Source organism: Pleurodeles waltl, chromosome 10 (genome assembly GCF_031143425.1).
Source record: "Pleurodeles waltl isolate 20211129_DDA chromosome 10, aPleWal1.hap1.20221129, whole genome shotgun sequence".
Lineage (NCBI taxonomy): Eukaryota > Metazoa > Chordata > Amphibia > Caudata > Salamandridae > Pleurodeles > Pleurodeles waltl.
This window is the reverse complement of record NC_090449.1, coordinates 41844054-41862827: the sequence shown is the minus strand read 5'-3', so window position 1 is coordinate 41862827 and position 18774 is coordinate 41844054. Positions and strand designations below refer to the sequence as shown.

The 18774-nt window shown below is 44.7% G+C and overlaps 1 protein-coding gene across 1 annotated transcript in view; it reads left to right on the top strand.

Annotated features, from left to right (window-relative positions):
• LOC138261017 (anterior gradient protein 2 homolog) overlaps positions 1 to 18774 on the top strand; it is a 74899-nt gene that overhangs the window by 36921 nt on the left and 19204 nt on the right. Inside the window, exon 4 of the mRNA XM_069209622.1 lies at positions 7812 to 7864. Within this exon, the coding sequence (XP_069065723.1) occupies positions 7812 to 7864 (53 nt within the window). The remainder of the gene's footprint in view (positions 1 to 7811; positions 7865 to 18774) is intronic.

Below are 18774 nucleotides of genomic sequence, written 5' to 3'. Positions count from 1 at the left end.
GTGAGGTACCAGCTCCGAGCCTTCTCATCAATGTCAAGTCACAACCCATAGGGCTGGCTGTGATGACCTGCAATACCTTGTCACATCACAAAGCCCTGAGCAAATGTTCAATGCCATTCTAGGGAATAGGAAAGCTGAGGGACATAATAACCATATTAATGAAACCATTCACCTGGTATCCTAGAATCACCACCAAGTGCCAGTTCACCTTCATCATCAAGTGGAAGAAGAAATTAACAGCCTACTAGAGACATCATGAAGCCAGACAATAATTCCCACTCCCTAGATATTGCTGATCATGGTGTGTCCAAGTGCAACTCAAAGAAAACACGTGTCAGTGTAGACATGCAGGGACTGAACAGGGGCACAGAAGACCACGTTTGTTCAACATGATCAGCTGCCTCAATGGGGTCTGTGTATTCTCCAAGTTAGACCTTGATAATCAACTAGAACTCAACCCATGGTATAGTTCTACTACATCAAAACATTCTCAACACACATGGGACTGTTCAGCTTTGGAGTGTTATCAGTGGCAGAGATCCTCCAGGAAACTACGAGAAGAGTAGGGGTGTGTAAAGGTTTTGTAATGTGCTTTCGCGTAATTGTGTGAAGTTTTGGCAAAATGACACAACATTATTCTGAATTATGTGAAATGCAAATCCATCAGTTTTGCCTATTGTTTTAGTGTGAAATGTTTCCATGTATCATTTTGTGAAGTGAGAATGCCCTTTTGCACTACAAAGTAGTGCAAAAAAGCAACACAAACAGGAGTTCAACAATCTGCTAAAACCTAGGAAGGAGTTAGTAGGGCTCCTTCATTTAGAATGATGACTTTGTTCTGTTTGGTAACACCAAAGATGAACAGGACACTCACTGCGTAAAGTCTACAATCATTTTGAAATGCCTGGCCTGATAATGAATATGACGAGTGTGAACTGGAGAAAGAAAAATTAACTTTTTTGGTCACATCTTCTCTCAAATGGAATGCTGTCGGACCACACAAAACTTGCAGCACTCTACCAGGTGTCCTTCTGAACCAATAAGACCAATGTGCAAACTTTCCTTGATTTAGCTACACTTGTTCTGAATATATCAATGAATCCCCCAAAGGGCGCTTACTAAGCAAAGGCAACCTTTCACATGGTCACTGGACTGTGCCAATCATTCTAGGGTTTAAAAAAAGGCAGTAGCAACCATTAATCACCTTGCCTAGATTTACACAAACCTGTGCAGCAAAATGACCATTGTTGGCAGTCCTGTAGGTTTAGATGTAATTCTGGCCAAACATAAAACAGGACGACATTTCCTGTGAAAAGGCATTGCATATTCTAGGTAAAGACTAATGGAGAATGCAATTGCTTACTTGCCTGATAATGTCTCAATCCATCCACTCTCTGTCATCCAGAAAAAGCTGCCCCTCGCTGAAAAATAAATTAACTTTTTGCTGTGCTAGTCAATCCCTTACCATTTCCTCAATGGAAGAAATGGTATGCAAGACAACATGAGATGCCACATTCAGTGAAATTAAATTAAATGCAGATAGGCAAAAGTAGAGACACATTGGTAACAGCAGTCGATACACAAAGGGGGCAGCAAAGAAGAAATGCTAGTTTTCAAGAATCTGCAAAAACTCTCAGAAATGACTCAAGGAAAAATGGGTACCAGAATAGTCATCCCCCAAGCCACTGGACTTGAGGATGGTAGACCTAGTTCACAAAAGTCATGATGGCATACTGACCACTAAGTAATTTCTTAGAGACAAAGTCTATTTCCTAATGCTTTAGTGCGAACCATGTGCAAGCTACACATACATGTCGAAATATGTTTACAGATAAAGACACGTATGTATAAAAATGCACAATCTGCTTAAAACAAAAAGCACTAGCAAAGCCAGTATGCCTGGCTTTAATATGGCAGTTTGCATGAATTAGCACATTAAAGCCAGACCTATTGGTGTTAGAAATGCGCTTTTTGGTCTTACCTAAAATCAGCTTTGGTTATCTGCCAGTCACATGTTTTAAAAAAAAGTAATAAAAATACTTGCATGTATAGGCTTTCATTTAACCTTTTTTATCCATTGGGCTACTCAAATGTTGCTCAAATGATTCTCCCCACCACCACTACAGAGGATATATGACACAGGGCATACCACTTTAATGACTGGATACTTTCACTTTGAATGGCTGACATTTTATTTGTGCACATGTATACATCCGCCTAATAAAATAGTCCTCCAATGTTTTGACATTTGAAGGCACTTGTATTTACCACAGACTGATAATATCTTGTTTGGTGTTGTAACATACTTCAGTACAATTCAAGATTTTTATTAGAATCAACAATATTGACATAGTATCATAAACCACTTCAGCAAATTCATTTATCTCATGGAAAATAATCACAATAAATATAAAATAAAATAAAGTGCGTATGCAAACCTGCATGTTAAAGCCACACCCTCTCACAATTGTGAAGGTCATTTTAGGCACTTTCACCTTACTGGAGAGGGAAATATAGTAACTGCTTGAGATACTAGAGCTTTATGACTGAATTTCCAGCGTTTTGCATTTGACTCAACGGAAGGCTAGAGTAATGAATTGAGGTACTGCAGTCTTGGGTCAGGAATCTAGTAACCTAGAGGGACACCTAGTAACCTCTTGAAGTACTGAAGAATTGTGAAAGAATTTTTGAGGCTTTTGTATCTAACTGGAGAGGTATCTTTAGAACTTTAATGAAGGAACTGTGAAGGTCTTGCTTGCTAGTCTCAGTAAAAATGCACAGCAAAAACCTCTATAAACACACACACACACCGCACCCCCCGAGGGGGGGGCAGTGTTGTAATTGCATTTATTTAGTGCTTACTACCCCTGATGAGGCATTGAAGTGATTTATGCTGGCAGCAGCCTGCTCGGGAACACAGGATTGGTGGTTAGTCCAGTGTTACTGGATATTGTTGGTTATTAGGATATTATGATTAGGACACCATTCCATGCATTTAGTTCAGTGTCTTTGTGGCAGATTCAAATAACGATAGTGGTGGGTAGAACTGGCGGAGTTGTACTCCGCAGAATTCCACAGAGTTGCAAAAAACTCTGTGAAATTCCATGGAGTTCTGCCCACCAAAAGCACTTCAAAAACACACTCAGTCATTTCTTGGTGTCCTGTATAAAATGGTTAACATTATCACATTCAAATAATACTCATTTGAGGGTAATGGTGGCATGCAATTCGCTAATTAAAAGCCATAACGTAACGTGTATTGCCAGGTATGAGAAGATCAGACACGAGGAAACTAGTTGCTGGCCCTTGGACAAGGTGTCTTATCCCTCAGATTGTCTTGGTTTCCTTATTTGCTAACAGTGTGGCATTCAGAAACAGGCTATGGCAGCAAGGCTCAGTGAGCTAAATCCGCACTTCTGACAAAATCATCAAGTCATCTCAAGTGGTGACGTGCAATCCCAGCATTGCAGGCTCGGTATTTCATCCTTCAAACGTCAAATGAGTTGAGTAACATAAATTGTCTAACAGTGCAGTTTGGAAATGTAAGGGTAGTGGTACCTCAAAAATAATCATAATAAAGATAAACATGCAAACTATCCTACCCTGTAGGTGAACTCACCTGTGTTACAGCGACTGTAACATACTGAGCCTTGCACCAAAATTATTAAAACATTCAAATTGAGCCCCCATCGGATGTGGGGATGACGTAAACCCAATCGATCGCCTTTATGGACTCTCTGGCTCTGAGCCTCATTGGCTTGCTGTGACTGTGAGTTCTTAGCATTGAAACGCCTGTGCTTGGGGGTTGGCAACTCAGCAGACAATGGCTTCGCTTTGGACAAGAACAACTCAAATCAGGAAGGTGCAAGAACAATAATACCTTTGAAGGAAGTCACTGTAAGGAGTGATCCGGGTGCCTGGCTGACACTGTGCAGTCACCCACTGCAGGGCAGCTTTCTCTCCAGGCCCCATTCCCGATACTGGCCATACCTGTGACTGCAGCTGAGGGAGCAGAGGTGTGGTCAGTGGTGCAAGTGTCAACTACTCAGTCGCCCAAATCATAGTGGGCCTGACATGACTTTGACCTTTGACCCACAGTGCCTAGCCTCTAACACAGAAGCACAAGAGGTCTGTGAAGGAGGCAAAAACACCATTTACCCTGCTTTCCTGTGAATGATTGAACACTAGCCAGATCGTGTTGCTGCCACAATCAGGAGAAGGTGGTGAGTGCCGGTAAACTCAGGTTCCTGGAGGTGGGCAGAGTTTTGCCAAACTCCGTGCTCTAAGCGGAGCACGAAGTAGCAAAACTCCATGAACCCTACCTGCAGAGCGGAGTTAATCTCCCACCCTTAATTAATAGGAGTTAGGTGGGATAATTAGTGTGTGAGTTCAATCAGATGGTTGGTAATGTCAGCTGAGGATCTGGAGGAGATTAGGTAGTGTTAGGTTGCAGAGCTTTGACTTTCAAAGGGGGGAGAGGTTGTGATCTTTGAAATGAGTTATGGGTAATTTTCAGAAAAACAATGATATAGATTAAGGCAAAAATGCATGCAGCTTTGAGAAGGTTGTGCGCAGAGAGAGGAGCTATGCAGAGGATGGAAAGGATAAATAGGGCTATTTAACAGAAAAGGGAAAGTCAGTAATCAGCAGTCTCAAGTAAAGGTCAGTTTTCTAAGCCATATTTAGATATTTAGAAATATAAAGGATACTTTTTGAGGAAGCATTCAATTTGAGGGTTCAAGATAGTAGAAAATATCAACACACTTTGCATTCGAAGAGAGGGATATATTAAGTGCTTTTGATAGCAATAGAATCAGGCAACCAATCTGCTTGCAAACACTAGTCCAGTCCACCAGCAAGGACTGCTGTCAAGCTCAGGGTCTGCAAACATGAACAATGGCTCAATACATACACAGGGAAACATGGAGACCTTTAGGTTCTGCACAAAAGTAGCAGTAACTTGAAAAGCATGGCAATGTAAGAAAAGAAAAGGGTAAATAAAGGAAACATTGAGAAGGAGATTCTGCAGATGCTGGAGTGGATGATTGGTGATTTTCATCCTCATGTTTGCCTCACAGTTTTAATTATAAAAGCAAAGAAAAATCAATTTTTGATGACCGTGGTCATGGAATAGCAAACGATGGAAGGCAAGGACAACTTCCCCAGACAGTGTGTGTATTGCCTCCATTATTTTGGCTAAGTGGTGTAGATCCAGACCTTGAGGTGAGGAGGATGGTGACCAGGATCCTGTTATAAATGAATTGAAGACTTTGGTCCTCATTACCACCCTGATGTTCTAATGACCGTCAGGGTTGCAATGGCGGTCAGACCGCCGCCAATGCGGCTGTCCCACCACCACATTATGGCTGCGGTGGTAGTGCTGTGGTCAGACCACCAGCACCGCCAGTTTTCATCCCCACGACGGCTTGGTGATGCTGGCAGTCCTAATCTGACAGGGCAGCGCTGCAAGCAGCACCGCCCTGGGGATTACGACCCCCATTTCCACCAGCGAATTCATGGTGGTAACCCCACCATGAAAAGGCTGGTGGACACAGGGTGCAGGGTGCCCCAGGGGAGGCCCTGCCCTGCTCATGCACTTGGCATGGGCAGAGCAGGGGCCCCCTTGCGAGCCACGTCACAATGTTCACTATCTGCTTAGCTAAACATTGCGACAGGTGCTGGTGAACCCTACGCAGTACAGCATTGCCGCCGGCTCTGTTACAATGCTGTATGCCGTTTCCCACTGGGCCAGCCGACAGAAACTGGGTTTCCGCCCGCTGCCCCAATGGGAAACTCTTAATGGCCCTGGCAGGGAGGCAGTCACATTGACAGCAACCTCCTCGCCGGAACTTCTGCGGACGGGCTTTTCCATCTGCCAAAGTTGTAAATAGGGCCTTTGTTACAAAGAGGCTCCTGATTATATTTCCTGAAAAATTGCCCTTTAGTAGATGGCAGGGGGATGGTTGGGTCTGCATAGTCTGTTTGTGAAAGGTGAAGGTGACCCTTTGGGTGAGTTCCAGCTTTTTGTATATGTTGGTCAAGGTCAAATACAATACCTCACACCTCTTTGTGTGCTCTGCAGGCAGGGGACAAATTTGTTGTGAGGGGCATCAGAACACAAAGTTTGTGCTTATGGAGAAGGTAGGAAAGTAATTTAAATTTCTGTACAGGTAGGATTAGGGGTGTATCAAAGAGATCAAACAGAAATAAATAAACATAAAGCGGGATAATTTCTTTGGACAGCCACACGCCATAAGGAATATAAATGGTTATATTTCCAAGTAAACCACTTCAGTCAGGTAACAAAAAACAACTTCCTATCAGAAGCATGATGAGCTAGTGAGAAACAAAAATACACACTATGCCTATGTAGCCTCATCTGCAATTAAATACATTTTAGCTCAGTGCACAGTTCAGCAAAAAATGCTGCCAGCCATGTTTACCCAACATTCATTTAACACACACACACACACTCACCCGCCCTCTGGTACCTCAACCCCTTTCAAGCCTCCCACAAAGACCAGAAGATTTAAGGTACCACTACTCTGTATGCTTATGGCTTATCTTTTTTCAAGCTCAGGATGCTGGGACCAGATAGTTGTGTCCTGTAATGGCGACTGCAGCATTTCTGTTGATGTATTGGCCAGTCAATCAGATTGCTCAGTATCATAGGATAGTCCCTTTATACTGAAGCAAAGCCAACTCGGCCTATTAGATTGCTCTATTTTTTTTAAATCAGCTAGACCTAGGATCACTTGTCATACTGTTGTGGGACTAACCACCCGGATGTCACTAATGCCTCTTAAAATTCCTGAGAAACTGCATGTCAAAAAATTTTGGGGGGACTCCTCCTTTTTATCTTTTTCTTTAACACTTTACAGACCACAAAATGAATCCATCTAAAGATCACAAGGAGTAATTGTATCCAGCTGAAGAGCGTATATCTCTAGTTTGAGTGCTTTAGAAAATAATTGTAGGCTGTCTTGAGGTCATGTATTCAATTACCCAAGAGACTTACTGTCAGTTTTATATTTAAAAAAGTGCTTACTGGTTCCTCTGCCCCTTCTCCCCAGTGATAGCAGTGTATATAAAATGTGTGTCTACTCACAGAACAACCATATTCTGCTAATTTTGGGCTGTTGTTTTTTTTTTTTAATTGGGGAAGCCTAGGGCTCCTGCTGAGCCACCTGGGTGCTCCCACTCTTCCTGAATATCTCTAATCATTCACAGTCACCACAGCCACAAGGAAACAGTAGTGAGTGACCATACCCATCAAAAAATTCTCACTGAGGCAGCAACAAGAGAGGTTGATCTAAGCAGATGGTGAAACTACTCCTCAAAGGAACCTGTTCCTCACCTCCGAGAAACATGAACCTCTGAAGGGAGTATGGAGCTAGGCCCGTTTTTTTGATGAAGTCTGTATGGTTTCAAAGAACATGTTTTGGTCTGTATGAACCTCAGAATTCTTGTGGGCCTCTAGTCTTTTTAATTGACAATAACTGCCCAAGTGGCGGGTGTTATGAGGTCTGGCAGGCAATACTGGGTACTAAGGAATTCAAAGATTATCTGTGTTTCCTTGTCACTATCTTCTGTTACCTCTGACTGCCCTCCTTAAGCTGGCAATATAATGCAGTCGCCTATAGCCCAGTTTCTGACAAAGCCCCTATATGTTTTAAGGCCTATGTTTGTTCATGAAATGATGCCTATATATAGAGAGCCACTAGCTCAATTCAGTGGGTTTTACAGGAAATATGGCATATTAATCCTGGCTATCCTGTCACAAATTATATTGTACCTTTATTACTTTTCAGCAACAAGCCAGTGATGATCATCCACCATCTCGAAGACTGCAAACACAGCCAAGGTAAGGCAAGGCTTGGGGTTAGGGCATTCACACATCAGAACTGTACCATGGCATCCCACACTTTTCTCCACAATGCAAAGCCTGATGGAATTGTTTGTTCTTGCATTGACCATTGTTCTAAAGAAGGCATTGGTAAACCCTCATTAACTTGGGTCTCCCTAATCTATAGAGGAGAGCCCAGGCTCTGCCTCAAATGCTATACCTTAAATACAAGTTTTTGTCATATGATGTGGGAATGCCCCCACCTGCAGGAATTCTGGGGCTGTGGTTCTTGTCAGAGGTACAGGTGGATGGCTTCCGGGTGGAAGGATGGGAAATAGCACACGATCAGACAGCAGTACAGGGTCATGGAGTCAGAGAGTAACAGTGTGGGGAATGTTAGGTGGAGAACTGTGGTGGCTGGGTGGTGGGAGTCACCTGCCCTGGCCTACTAGCTCGGGGGACCGCTGGCAGCAAATATGAGATGAAACCTGGAGAACACTGAGGGCCTAGCTCCCCTGCCCACATGTTTTCCTGCTGTATTTCCTCCTTTTTCCCACTGTGTGTTACCCCCACCCGAGAGGGAGTCTCTGAAATGATCCAACTATACCCTAGCCCGCTATCTACAGTAATGGCAGGCATCTTCCCTGAGACGAAGTTTAAAGGTTATGGTTTAGTAATGGCATTCTCAAGTAGTGGTTGATAGATTTCCACAGTGCATTCACACAACTGATTCTGACCACTGTCTCCTCAATCTAGACTCCTTGGGGAACCATAGGCCTAGTTTCTATGTGAGGGAGGAAGGGAAGCGAGCTGCTCCCACAACACACACCACTGGGCTTCTGCAGGACACTGAAGCAGGTTAGGCTGTGCTTCCCACACTTGCTCTGGATTTGGGGGGCACCCCGGGAGGAAGCAAGAACTGGGAGGAGGGCAGGGGAAAAGAATAACAAGTGTATTTTGCGGAGAGCTGCAACATTTTATTTTTTTGTATTTTGTAGTTCTGTTCACAAAAAACAACAACGTGGGTCTCCCTAAGTGGAAAGAGGAGCACTGGGTCAGCTGTAATTTTCTGTCACACCAATGGGTCCGATGGTGATGACAACTTTGCTGAATTTAAGGACATGGTTTTCCATGAGTGAGAGGAGATGATGGTATGCTTTGCCTCATAAGTGGTATCACAAGTGAGCAAAACACATTCTCTTGTGCCTATGCCTGGATTATGGTATTAGAGGGGTGGTGTTGACTTTTTCCTCAAGGAGCACCTACTATGGTTAAGTGTTTGAAAGTCCCTAAATGGGGAATATTCATAAATAGACAAGTGTTGAACCTCCACAGAGAACATTAGGTGGCCCTTCTTAAGGGTGTTGAGTCTTATACAGCTGCTGTAAAATGGGTCTAGGATCATCCAACACATAGGGGGTCATTCTGACTCCCGCCGGCCGCGGTAACTGCAGGGCCGGCGGGAGCCGCCAGAATACCGCTGCGCGGTCAGAAGACCGCCGCGGTTATTCTAAGTTTCCCGCTGGGCGGGCGGGCGACCGCCAGAAGGCCGCCCGCCCGCCCAGCGGGAAACCCCCTTCCACGAGGATGCCTGCTCCGAATGGAGCCGGCGGAGTGAAAAGGGTGCGACGGGTGCAGTTGCGATTTTCAGTGTCTGCATGGCAGACACTGAAAATCTTGGTGGGGCCCTGTTACGGGGGCCCCTGCAGTGCCCATGCCATTGGCATGGGCGCTGCAGGGGCCCCCAGGGGCCCCACAACACCCCTTACCGCCATTCTGTTCCTGGCGGCCAAAAGCGCCAGGAACAGGATGGCTGTAAGGGGGTCAGAATCCCCATGGCGGCGCAGCAAGCTGCGCCGCCGTGGAGGATTCCCCAGGGCAGCGGGAAACCGGCGGTACACCGCTGGTTTCCCGTTTCTGACCGCGGCTGTACCGCCGCGGTCAGAATGCCCAGGGATGCACCGCCAGCCTGTTGGCGGTGCATCCGCAGTCCCCGGCCCTGGCGGATTTTACCGCCAGGGTCGGAATGACCCCCATAGTTACTGGGGGAGCCTCCTTCACTCCTGGCTCAACGGGCTTCCACTCTTGGGAAACAAGGATGATGGGACTAGCTACTCCCCTTCAGCTTGCTGGCTTATCAATCTCGGTAATTAAGGAAGCCCTCTCCTTCATGGTTTCAGTATCCCGGCTGGGACCTTCCAAGTACTACGGACAGAAAAAATGCTATCATGTTTTATCCTGTGCAGGGCCAGTGCGTCTGGTGTAATGGATAAGTACCCCTCCCTCTTTTTCTCTTTGAAAATGACTAGATGACTATAAGACTGCGTCCCCAGGAATTTCCGTAAACCTGCATCTGGTATGCCAGTAGGACAAGGGGCCAATATCCATCCAGCTTTGGCATTCAACTTTAGAGTACCTTCACATTATTGACGGCCCTAAATGGATGAATTTGCTTGTGTTCTTGCTTACTATGTCATCACTGACTCATGTCTTAGAACATTCTTACTCTATAGAAAACAATGGAAATGTTGTTTTTAAACAAAGTACCTGGTTTGGGTCAACAAATGAAGCTGCATGGGCGAGAGTGCTTCGTAAAAGTCAGCGATGCATAAAGCTCTTTACTCGCAAGTGAGGCTGTGCTTCGTTTCTTCTCCCATTGGCTAGGCGATGCATCGTTTTTCTCTCCCGCAAGAGAGCAATGCGTCAATTTCCTGACGTGGCACCTCGGATCCACGCAGGTTCACAATGACTTTGCCACCCAGCAACAACGCATGAGAAGTCCTGGTTGCACGTTGATGGAAAAACCGCACTGCATGGGTTTTGTGTCATTTTCAGCAGCCGCAAGTGGGTGTTGGTCGTTTCTCGAGCAGCGATGCAGGCGATGTGTTGAAATCAGCCGTGAGGCGGGTGGCGCATCATTTTTCAGCAACCTTGCAGGTGGTGCATCAAATTTTCCCTCCACGGATACCTATGAGTGGATTTTCGTCCTTGTTCTACCAGATTCACCGTTCAAGGGCCAAGGTACTGGATAGGGCACTACTTGGCAGGGCAGGAGTCTCAGCAGAGAGTCCAGGTGCTGCCAGAGTAAGTCTTTGATGGCCCTGAGAATTCAAAACAGGATGCAAGCTCAGTCCAAGCCCTTGGAGATTCTTCATAAGCAGGAATACACCACAAATTCCAGTCTTCGTCCCCTTCCTCAGGCAAAAGCAGCAACTGCAGGATAGTCTCACAAAGCACAGTGACAGGCAGGAGCAGCACTTCTCCTCAGCTCTTCAACTCTTCTCTTTTGCAGAGGTTCCTTTTGGTTTCAGAAGTAAATCTAAAAATCTGGGGTTTTGAGTCCACTCCTTTTTGCCTTTGAAGTAGGCAAACTTCAAAGGAAAGTCTCTGTTGTTCACAAGATCCTGCCTTGCCCAGGCCTGGCTCCAGAATCACACTAGGGGGTTGGAGACTGCATTGTGTGAAGCCAGGCACAGCCCATTCAGGTGTAAGTGACCACTCCTCCCTCCACTCTAGTTCAGATGGCCCATCATGACATGCAGGCTACACTCCAGCTCCCTTTGTCTCCCTGTCTAGAGGACATTTACAAACAGCCCAACTGTCAGTCTGACCCAGAGAGGGAATACACAAAACTGATGGGCGTGTGGTGGTGTTGGGTAAAAGCCCACAGAGAGACTACAGCGGGCTAGAGCATTTGCACTGGACCCTAAAAAAGACAGGGGAGACCACGCCAAGGATGCCAGGTCTAACACAGTCCCTTTCTCCAGTATTTGCAAATGGGCGCCTCAGAGGAAACGTGGTAATCCACTATAAAGCCACACAAATAGGCCTTACAGGAAAGAGAAAGAGTAACCAATGGAAGTTCAATTCCTTGAGTCACCCCTCGGCCATATTCTGGGGTGTGCTGCTTGAAGAAAGTACAAGATTTAGAAATGAGAGTTTAGAGATTTCCCCTTCTACAAACAATATATTTTTTCCAAAAAATCAAGAAAAAAAAACCTTCAGCAGTTCTGTTTGCTGGAAAATATCCACATTCATCTATAGACATATCTTCCAGTAACAATTCAATAGGAAGCTATTTCTTCAAAAACATTTCTACAATACTGTTTGCCCCAAAACAGCGACAGTGAATTTGTTGCAAAGAGCAAAACCCAGAAATATTTACTAAGACTTAAAAGCATCATTTAAGTTACAAATGGGCTTGGAGCAGGATGTAAATATAACATATTACAAGTTAACAAAGTTGTGTAGAAGGAGAGGAATCGATGGGAAACGACAGCTCTGGAGATGTGTGTGTACAATATAATGCAGGCCCTTGCATGGAAGCATCAATGTGGCAGTTTTACAGGTAAGAACTCGCGCTGGAGCCTGTGAAATGATAGCTAAAAAATGATTCCACAACTGAACAGGTTCCATTAGCAGCTTGGAAATTTAAATGGAAACTACGGTTCGAAATTAAGCATTAATAAAAATGAGGGTAGACTATTTTGGATTATATTTATTGAGATTTCTTAACTATAAATTAGGTAATTCTACCTGCACTTTTAGATGAATTTGCAAACAAAGAAATGTACACCAAATAATGCGGTGAAGCTAAAATGTGAGCAACAATTTGGAGTGAAAAGAATTCCTTACAGCTGACATTAAAGTGAAAGGGAATTTTCTGTTCTTTGTCTGTCCTGGATCTCTAGACCCAGAACAGGCTGTCTTGTTTTATTTTGGTTTCTCCGAGTACTTTTTGCATCTGTTTGTAAGCAGATCATTGGCAGGCACATAGATGCTGGCACTGCAGGGAGCTGCCATCTGCTGGCTCGAGGTGGCTGCGATTGTGTCAGTGTATGAATACGACTGAGATTATATTATTTACATTGTTTCATTCATTTATAGTTTATAATTCTGGTCTAACACAATTTAAAGCTCTTATTTGTTTAATTATTATTGTAAGTATTATGTTCTAGGGTATCCCCATACCTCTTCGTCCTTCCCCGTTTTCTTATTGGTGTTGTTATTGTTTGTTCAATGTAAACCTTTTTCGCAATTTCTTTTTTTATTTACAGGGCTCTTGCATCCCCTTACCCTTACTCTTTCCAATTTGTTTCCCTCTTTACCCTTTCCTTATGTTTTACCCTTTAGTCTACTGAGTTCATTACCCTGTACCTTTATGCTTACCTGTCTCTTCCCAAAAATGTTTGTGGCTTTGATTTAGAGGAGCCGCTCATCTAGGCAGTGTCATGGTGCGGCAGGTGGCAGGGCAGGACATTAGTGTGGTTGGGAGGTGCTTATTGGTCAGTAATGGTCTTAGATATAGTCACTGGTCCCCTTCATACTTACAAGGGTGTAAGTATTTTTTGTGCTCTAGATAAAATAGGATTTAGCCACCTGGAATGCTTCCAATACAATCAACAAACACATTTTTAAGGCATTTCTCAGTAATTTGGTGCTACCATTAGATGGTGCCCTAACAATGCTGTCATAACATCACTTTTTGCAAACCTTCCCTTCTTTGGACACAGGAAAAGGGCGGAGTCAAAGCCACACTAGTACCAATTAGCATGCCAGAGCTTTTCAACACTCCATTATCTGGTGTGCATGCATTGCAAAGTAAATAACAAGACACAGCATTGTCATTAACAAAGTCAACTCTGTTGAATATAACCACAAGTATGAAGCTTCAATAAAACATTAGCCAGACACATATAAATTTGATTGACAGTTTTCATTGCCACTGCCTTCGAAAGCCGTCTTGTCATGATGGACCCAAGGAACAATGTAAAATGAGTAGAGCAGTGGTTCCCAACCTTTTGATTTCTGTGGACCCCCACTTTAACATTAGTGGAACCCATGGACCCCCACTGAATCATCATGGGGATCCGGGGACCCCCGCCTGAGTCATTACTGGAAGTTGGGGACCTAATTTGTCAATATTTATTAATATTTTTTAATTTTCTAGGCTCTCGTGGACCCCCTGAGAAGACTTCGCGGACCCCCAGGGGTCCCCGGATCACAGGTTGGGAACCACTGGAGTAGAGAATGTAACACGAGAGAAAAACTCAAAATATCTAGGTTGTAAAATGACAATATTTCTATGGTCAGTGGAAACCCCTCCGAATTTAAGTGTTACTTTCCTGCTAGCCTGTTTAGAAAAAGCTTCTTCAGAGATTTAGTCAGAACAGGATATTCTGGGGGTCCCATGTTAACACCACCACACTCACACTAAGGGCCTGATTCACAAATGTAAACTCACACTTTTGTGTAAGTTCCTTATTTTCTTGGTATTGACAAACTACGAGTTTAAATTTACTAACAGTCATTTTACGACTCTGGAGACTCTACAGTCGGGCGGAGAACTCTGCACTTCAAAAGATAGACCTGTCACATCTTTTTATGTGTGGAGTTCTCCGCCCCAACTGCAGATTCTCTGTAGTCTAAACTTAGTATTAACTCTCATGGCCAGACTGGCCCTAGTGGGCATGGGGTGTTTCACCAGCAGGGTGGAAGGGTGAGGGCCGGTTTTGTAGCAGTGAGGGCCGGTTTTGTAGCAGCGGGGCGGGTTTTGCAGCTGTGCTGCAATATCGTCCCCCAGTAACAAAAGCAGAAGTGCTTCCCCCAACCGACCCCGGGGCTGCTCTGACAAAATCGCCATGGCTGCTTTGAGTTCCCATTCTGGCCCTGTTAACGCGTGGTTTGTGAAAACAAAACAAAAAACACATAAACTTACGCAACAGTGTAAGTTTACCTTTGTGAATCAGGCTGTCTTTATTAAGCAAGCGCAGTCTTTCCGAATTCCCGGATGTTGGCTCATCTGCAGTTTGCAAAGGTTCTTGTTTTCTCCATGATGTTGTGTGCATACATGCCCTACTTAGCTGTTTACACAACTACCCTATAGCCAAGCTGCACTTGTACCTCATACGTTTTCCTATGAGAATGCCTACCTTGGTCAGCTAAGTGACCCAACACAAACCAAGCATGTGTGAAAAACACTCAAACATATCTTGATTTTCAGAAAAAAGTCCACTTCAAGTTGACCTTCGCAGTCTTTACGTTTGTTTAATATATTTTGTTTGACATACCCTAAGACCACAAAAAAGAACTTTGCTCACTCCTAACACACACACGCTGGTTTCCAACAAAGTATTCTGATGTTATTCTGTTGCAGTGTGAACCTTACATACATCACAGGGCAAGAAGATGGACTGCAGTGAAACTGAGTTGTTTGCTCTTCTTCACCTCTAATGTGCAATCTCTGTAGAGTTCACAGGAAATCTCTTACCTTCTCCACCGATTGCCCCAACGTAATCATGTTTTCTTGTATGCTATGGAGTTTCATAAAGTGCTTCTTCACCGTGATATTGGCGCTAGAGTAATGGGCAAGTGCACTGCCCTACAATGCTACATTGAACAGACAAGTTTTCAGAATTCAATCAAAGATGAAGAAGGAGATGAGATGGCCAAAAGAGAGAAAGAAAATAATTCCACTAGGATGGCTCTAAAAATGAACACGCAATGCAAAGTTTGTCATTAGCTGCAAGACATTTTGGCCCTTATTACAACCCTGGCTGTCAAAGACCGGCAGGGCTGTTGCGACGGAAAACCCCCCAAACATGCTGGCGGTGCTTCCAATGGGATTATGACGGTCGCACTGCCGGGACTGGCGGTTTCCTGCCACATTGGTCCCGGCAGTTGTAATACCCCAGGGCAGCGCTGCCCAGGGGATTACGAGTCCCCTTCCCGCCAGCCTTTTCATGGCGGTATGAACCGCCATGAAAAGGCTGTCGGAAAGGGGAGTCGCGGGCCCCTAGGGGCACCATGGAGGTTTTCACTGTCTGCATAGCAGACAGTAGAAATCGCGATGGGTGCAACTGCACCCGTCGCACCACTGCAACACCGCCGGCTCCATTTGGAGCCGGCTCCCATGTTGCGGCCGAGATTCCCGCTGGGCTGGCGGGCGGAAACTAGGTTTCCGCCACCGGCCCAGCGGGGATCTCCAAATAGCCACCACGGGAGTGTGGCCGCATTGGCGGCCGCCCGGCGGATTCAACTTGGCGGGCGGCGCTTGCTGCCCGCCAAAGTTTAAATGAGGGCCTCAGTATTCTCAATGTCTAATTAGTGATATGTTTGCAAAACTTTGTTTTTAGGGAAGCTGCTGGACCCTCATAAATCTAAAAAAAAGGATAATTAGCTAAAACCAAAACTATTTTTGGGTCTCAGAAAGCACACACTGTCATAATAGTCCCTGGTACTAAAGGGTATTACCTGGTCTGTGTATGTGATCTTTGTGAAAGGGCATAATGCTGTCACTTGCGGTGAAGTAGCCAATGGCTGAAGTGGACTTACCCACTATCCAATGCTGGATGCTGTTGTGTCCGAAAGAAAAATGTGAATGACAGTAACAAACCAATGGATGGAAAGGGCTGTCAGAAAGCCCCAGTGAGTAAGAATATTATATATATAATTTTATATAATCTCGACTAACACCAGACCTAAAAAATGCTACCACTTAACCAAATACTTTTAGTTTTACTGGAGGGTCAGTAAATTGGCTGGAGAATATGTTTTGCGATATAGAAGGGATTGAAGCATGAATATGCTTATGAATAAATGAGGTTGAGTGATCATAGATAGTTCAATGAGAAATACACAGTTGTGAATCTATTCAGAGCTTCTTTCAGTAGCCAGTGCAATGCATACAGAAGTGGTGAAGCACAACTGAATTTAAGGGGTCAATTACAAGCTGAGATACCTAATTCTGTACAAAGTGTAACATTTGAAGTAGGTGTTTGGTAAGCTCCATGGAAAAAGATCTTTCTTACTTCAGCCTGAAGCCAATTAGTTCTGCCAGTGCTAATTGCTTACTTTTGTCATTAAGTAATTATAGAATCTTCTTAAGGCGATCAAAAAGCAACACAGCAGAATGGCAGAGCTTTGAGGCTACACAGAGTAGACAGAGTAAAAATGGACATTCATGCAAAGATAAAAAGACTACAGGGAAAAGTGAACATCTCACTGGGCCAGCACATGTCAATTCGAACATCTTCCCTGTTGCTGCCACCCCACCTAAGTTTTATCTGAACTGAATTTGGGTCAATGGCAAAACCATCCACTCCAAGACCTACCCAAGTAACTTACAAAGATGCAAAGGAAGATGGGTCTCCTCCCACCTAAATATTAAGCCGAGGACTGTCAATGTAAGTGTAGAAGGCCAAGCAAAAGAAGTGTATGAGGCAAAGGCCCTGTATATACATTACAAAGAGGGGGCACGCGATAACAAAGATTCCTGGAGGACCACAGAACTCAGGGAGATAGCCAGGGGAAAAGAATGGAGGAAAAGTCATGGACACAAAACATTTATGAGAAAAAGGAATTGAACCAGGACTATGCAAGCCAGTAATTCTAAATGAGGCAAATCCTCACATAACATGGCCCCTGCTCAGAACGCAGGATAATTTTGGTCAGGCAGGATTCTCTCTTGTGAAATCCCTTTAAGTGAACAGTTAGGGAGACTAAGGCCCATATTTATACTTTTTGACGCACAACTGCGCCAACGCAGTTGTGCGTCAAAAATGTTAACGCCGGCTAACGCCATTCCAAAGCGCCATGCGGGCGCCTTATTTATTGAATGACGTTATCCGGCGCAGCTGACTGGTGTGCGTAAAAAAAAATGACTCACACCAGGCAGCGGCGGCGTAGGGGAAAATGGAGCTTGGGCGTCAAAAAATGGGGCAAGTCAGGTCTGAGGCGAAATTTTGGCCTCAACCCGATTTGCGCCATTTTTTTTGACGCCCAACCCCCATTGAAATGACTCCTGTCTTAGCAAAGACAGGAGTTATGCTCCCTTGCCCAATGGCCATGCCCAGGGGACTTATGTCCCCTGGGCATGGTCATTGGGCATTGTGGCATGTAGGGGGGCACAAATCAGGCCCCCCTATGCCACAAAAAAAATACGAAAAAAATACTTACCTGAACTTACCTTAACTTCCCTGGGATGGGTCCCTCCATCCTTGGGTGTCCTCCTGGGGTGGGCAAGGGTGGCAGGGGGTGTCCCTGGGGGCATGGGAGGGCACCTCTGGGCTCCTTCTGAGCCCACAGGTCCCTTAACACCTGCCCTGACCCAGGCGTTAAAAAACGGCACCCATCAGGCTGGGCGACGTCTTTTAAGGCCTGCCCCCTCCTGTGCGTCAAAATGACGTCACAGTATAAATAAGGCGCACAGGCCTTAAAGTCATTTTTTGGAAGGGAACGCCTACCTTGCATATAATTAACACAAGGCTGGTTCCCCCTTCTAAAAAATGACGCACATGGTGGAACTTTGACGCCCGCGGGTCGGACGTCAAAGTATAAATATGGGGCAGTGTTTGCGCCGATTGTGCGTCAAAAATTTTGACGCACATTCGGCACAAAGAGAGTATAAATATGGGCCTAACTAACCTTCAAACATTTGTGGGTTGGATAATTAATTTCTTCCACCAAAGCTACTGTCCATAGAATGCCACAACAGCAGTGTACCGATTAGCTATAAAATTCCTATCTTTTGTCTTGTCTATGTTAAACACTAGGGCTCATTTACAATTTACGGTTTCAGTATGCAAACTGGTTGAACATTCCAGTTGACCAGTTACACATGATTTTCTTTGGAAGTTGTTCCTGGTATATGATATTTTTAATTTGTTATTGTACTCTATATCAGTGGGAAAAGTCCAGCATATTTGGCAAGTGGTACATAACGCATCACCTTATTTTTAGTGGTCACTAATGGTGCCTGCTGGATTCAGTCCAGGAGCACAGCTTGTGCTCAACTCCTAATCCATGCTAGTTCTCAAACCAAGTAACTTTACTGCTCCAGTCTTAGTGACCCAGTTAGTGTCTTATGTCAATCTAGTTCACATGGTTAGTCTATAAAGTCACAAGAGTCATTGTCTACAGAAGCAAAT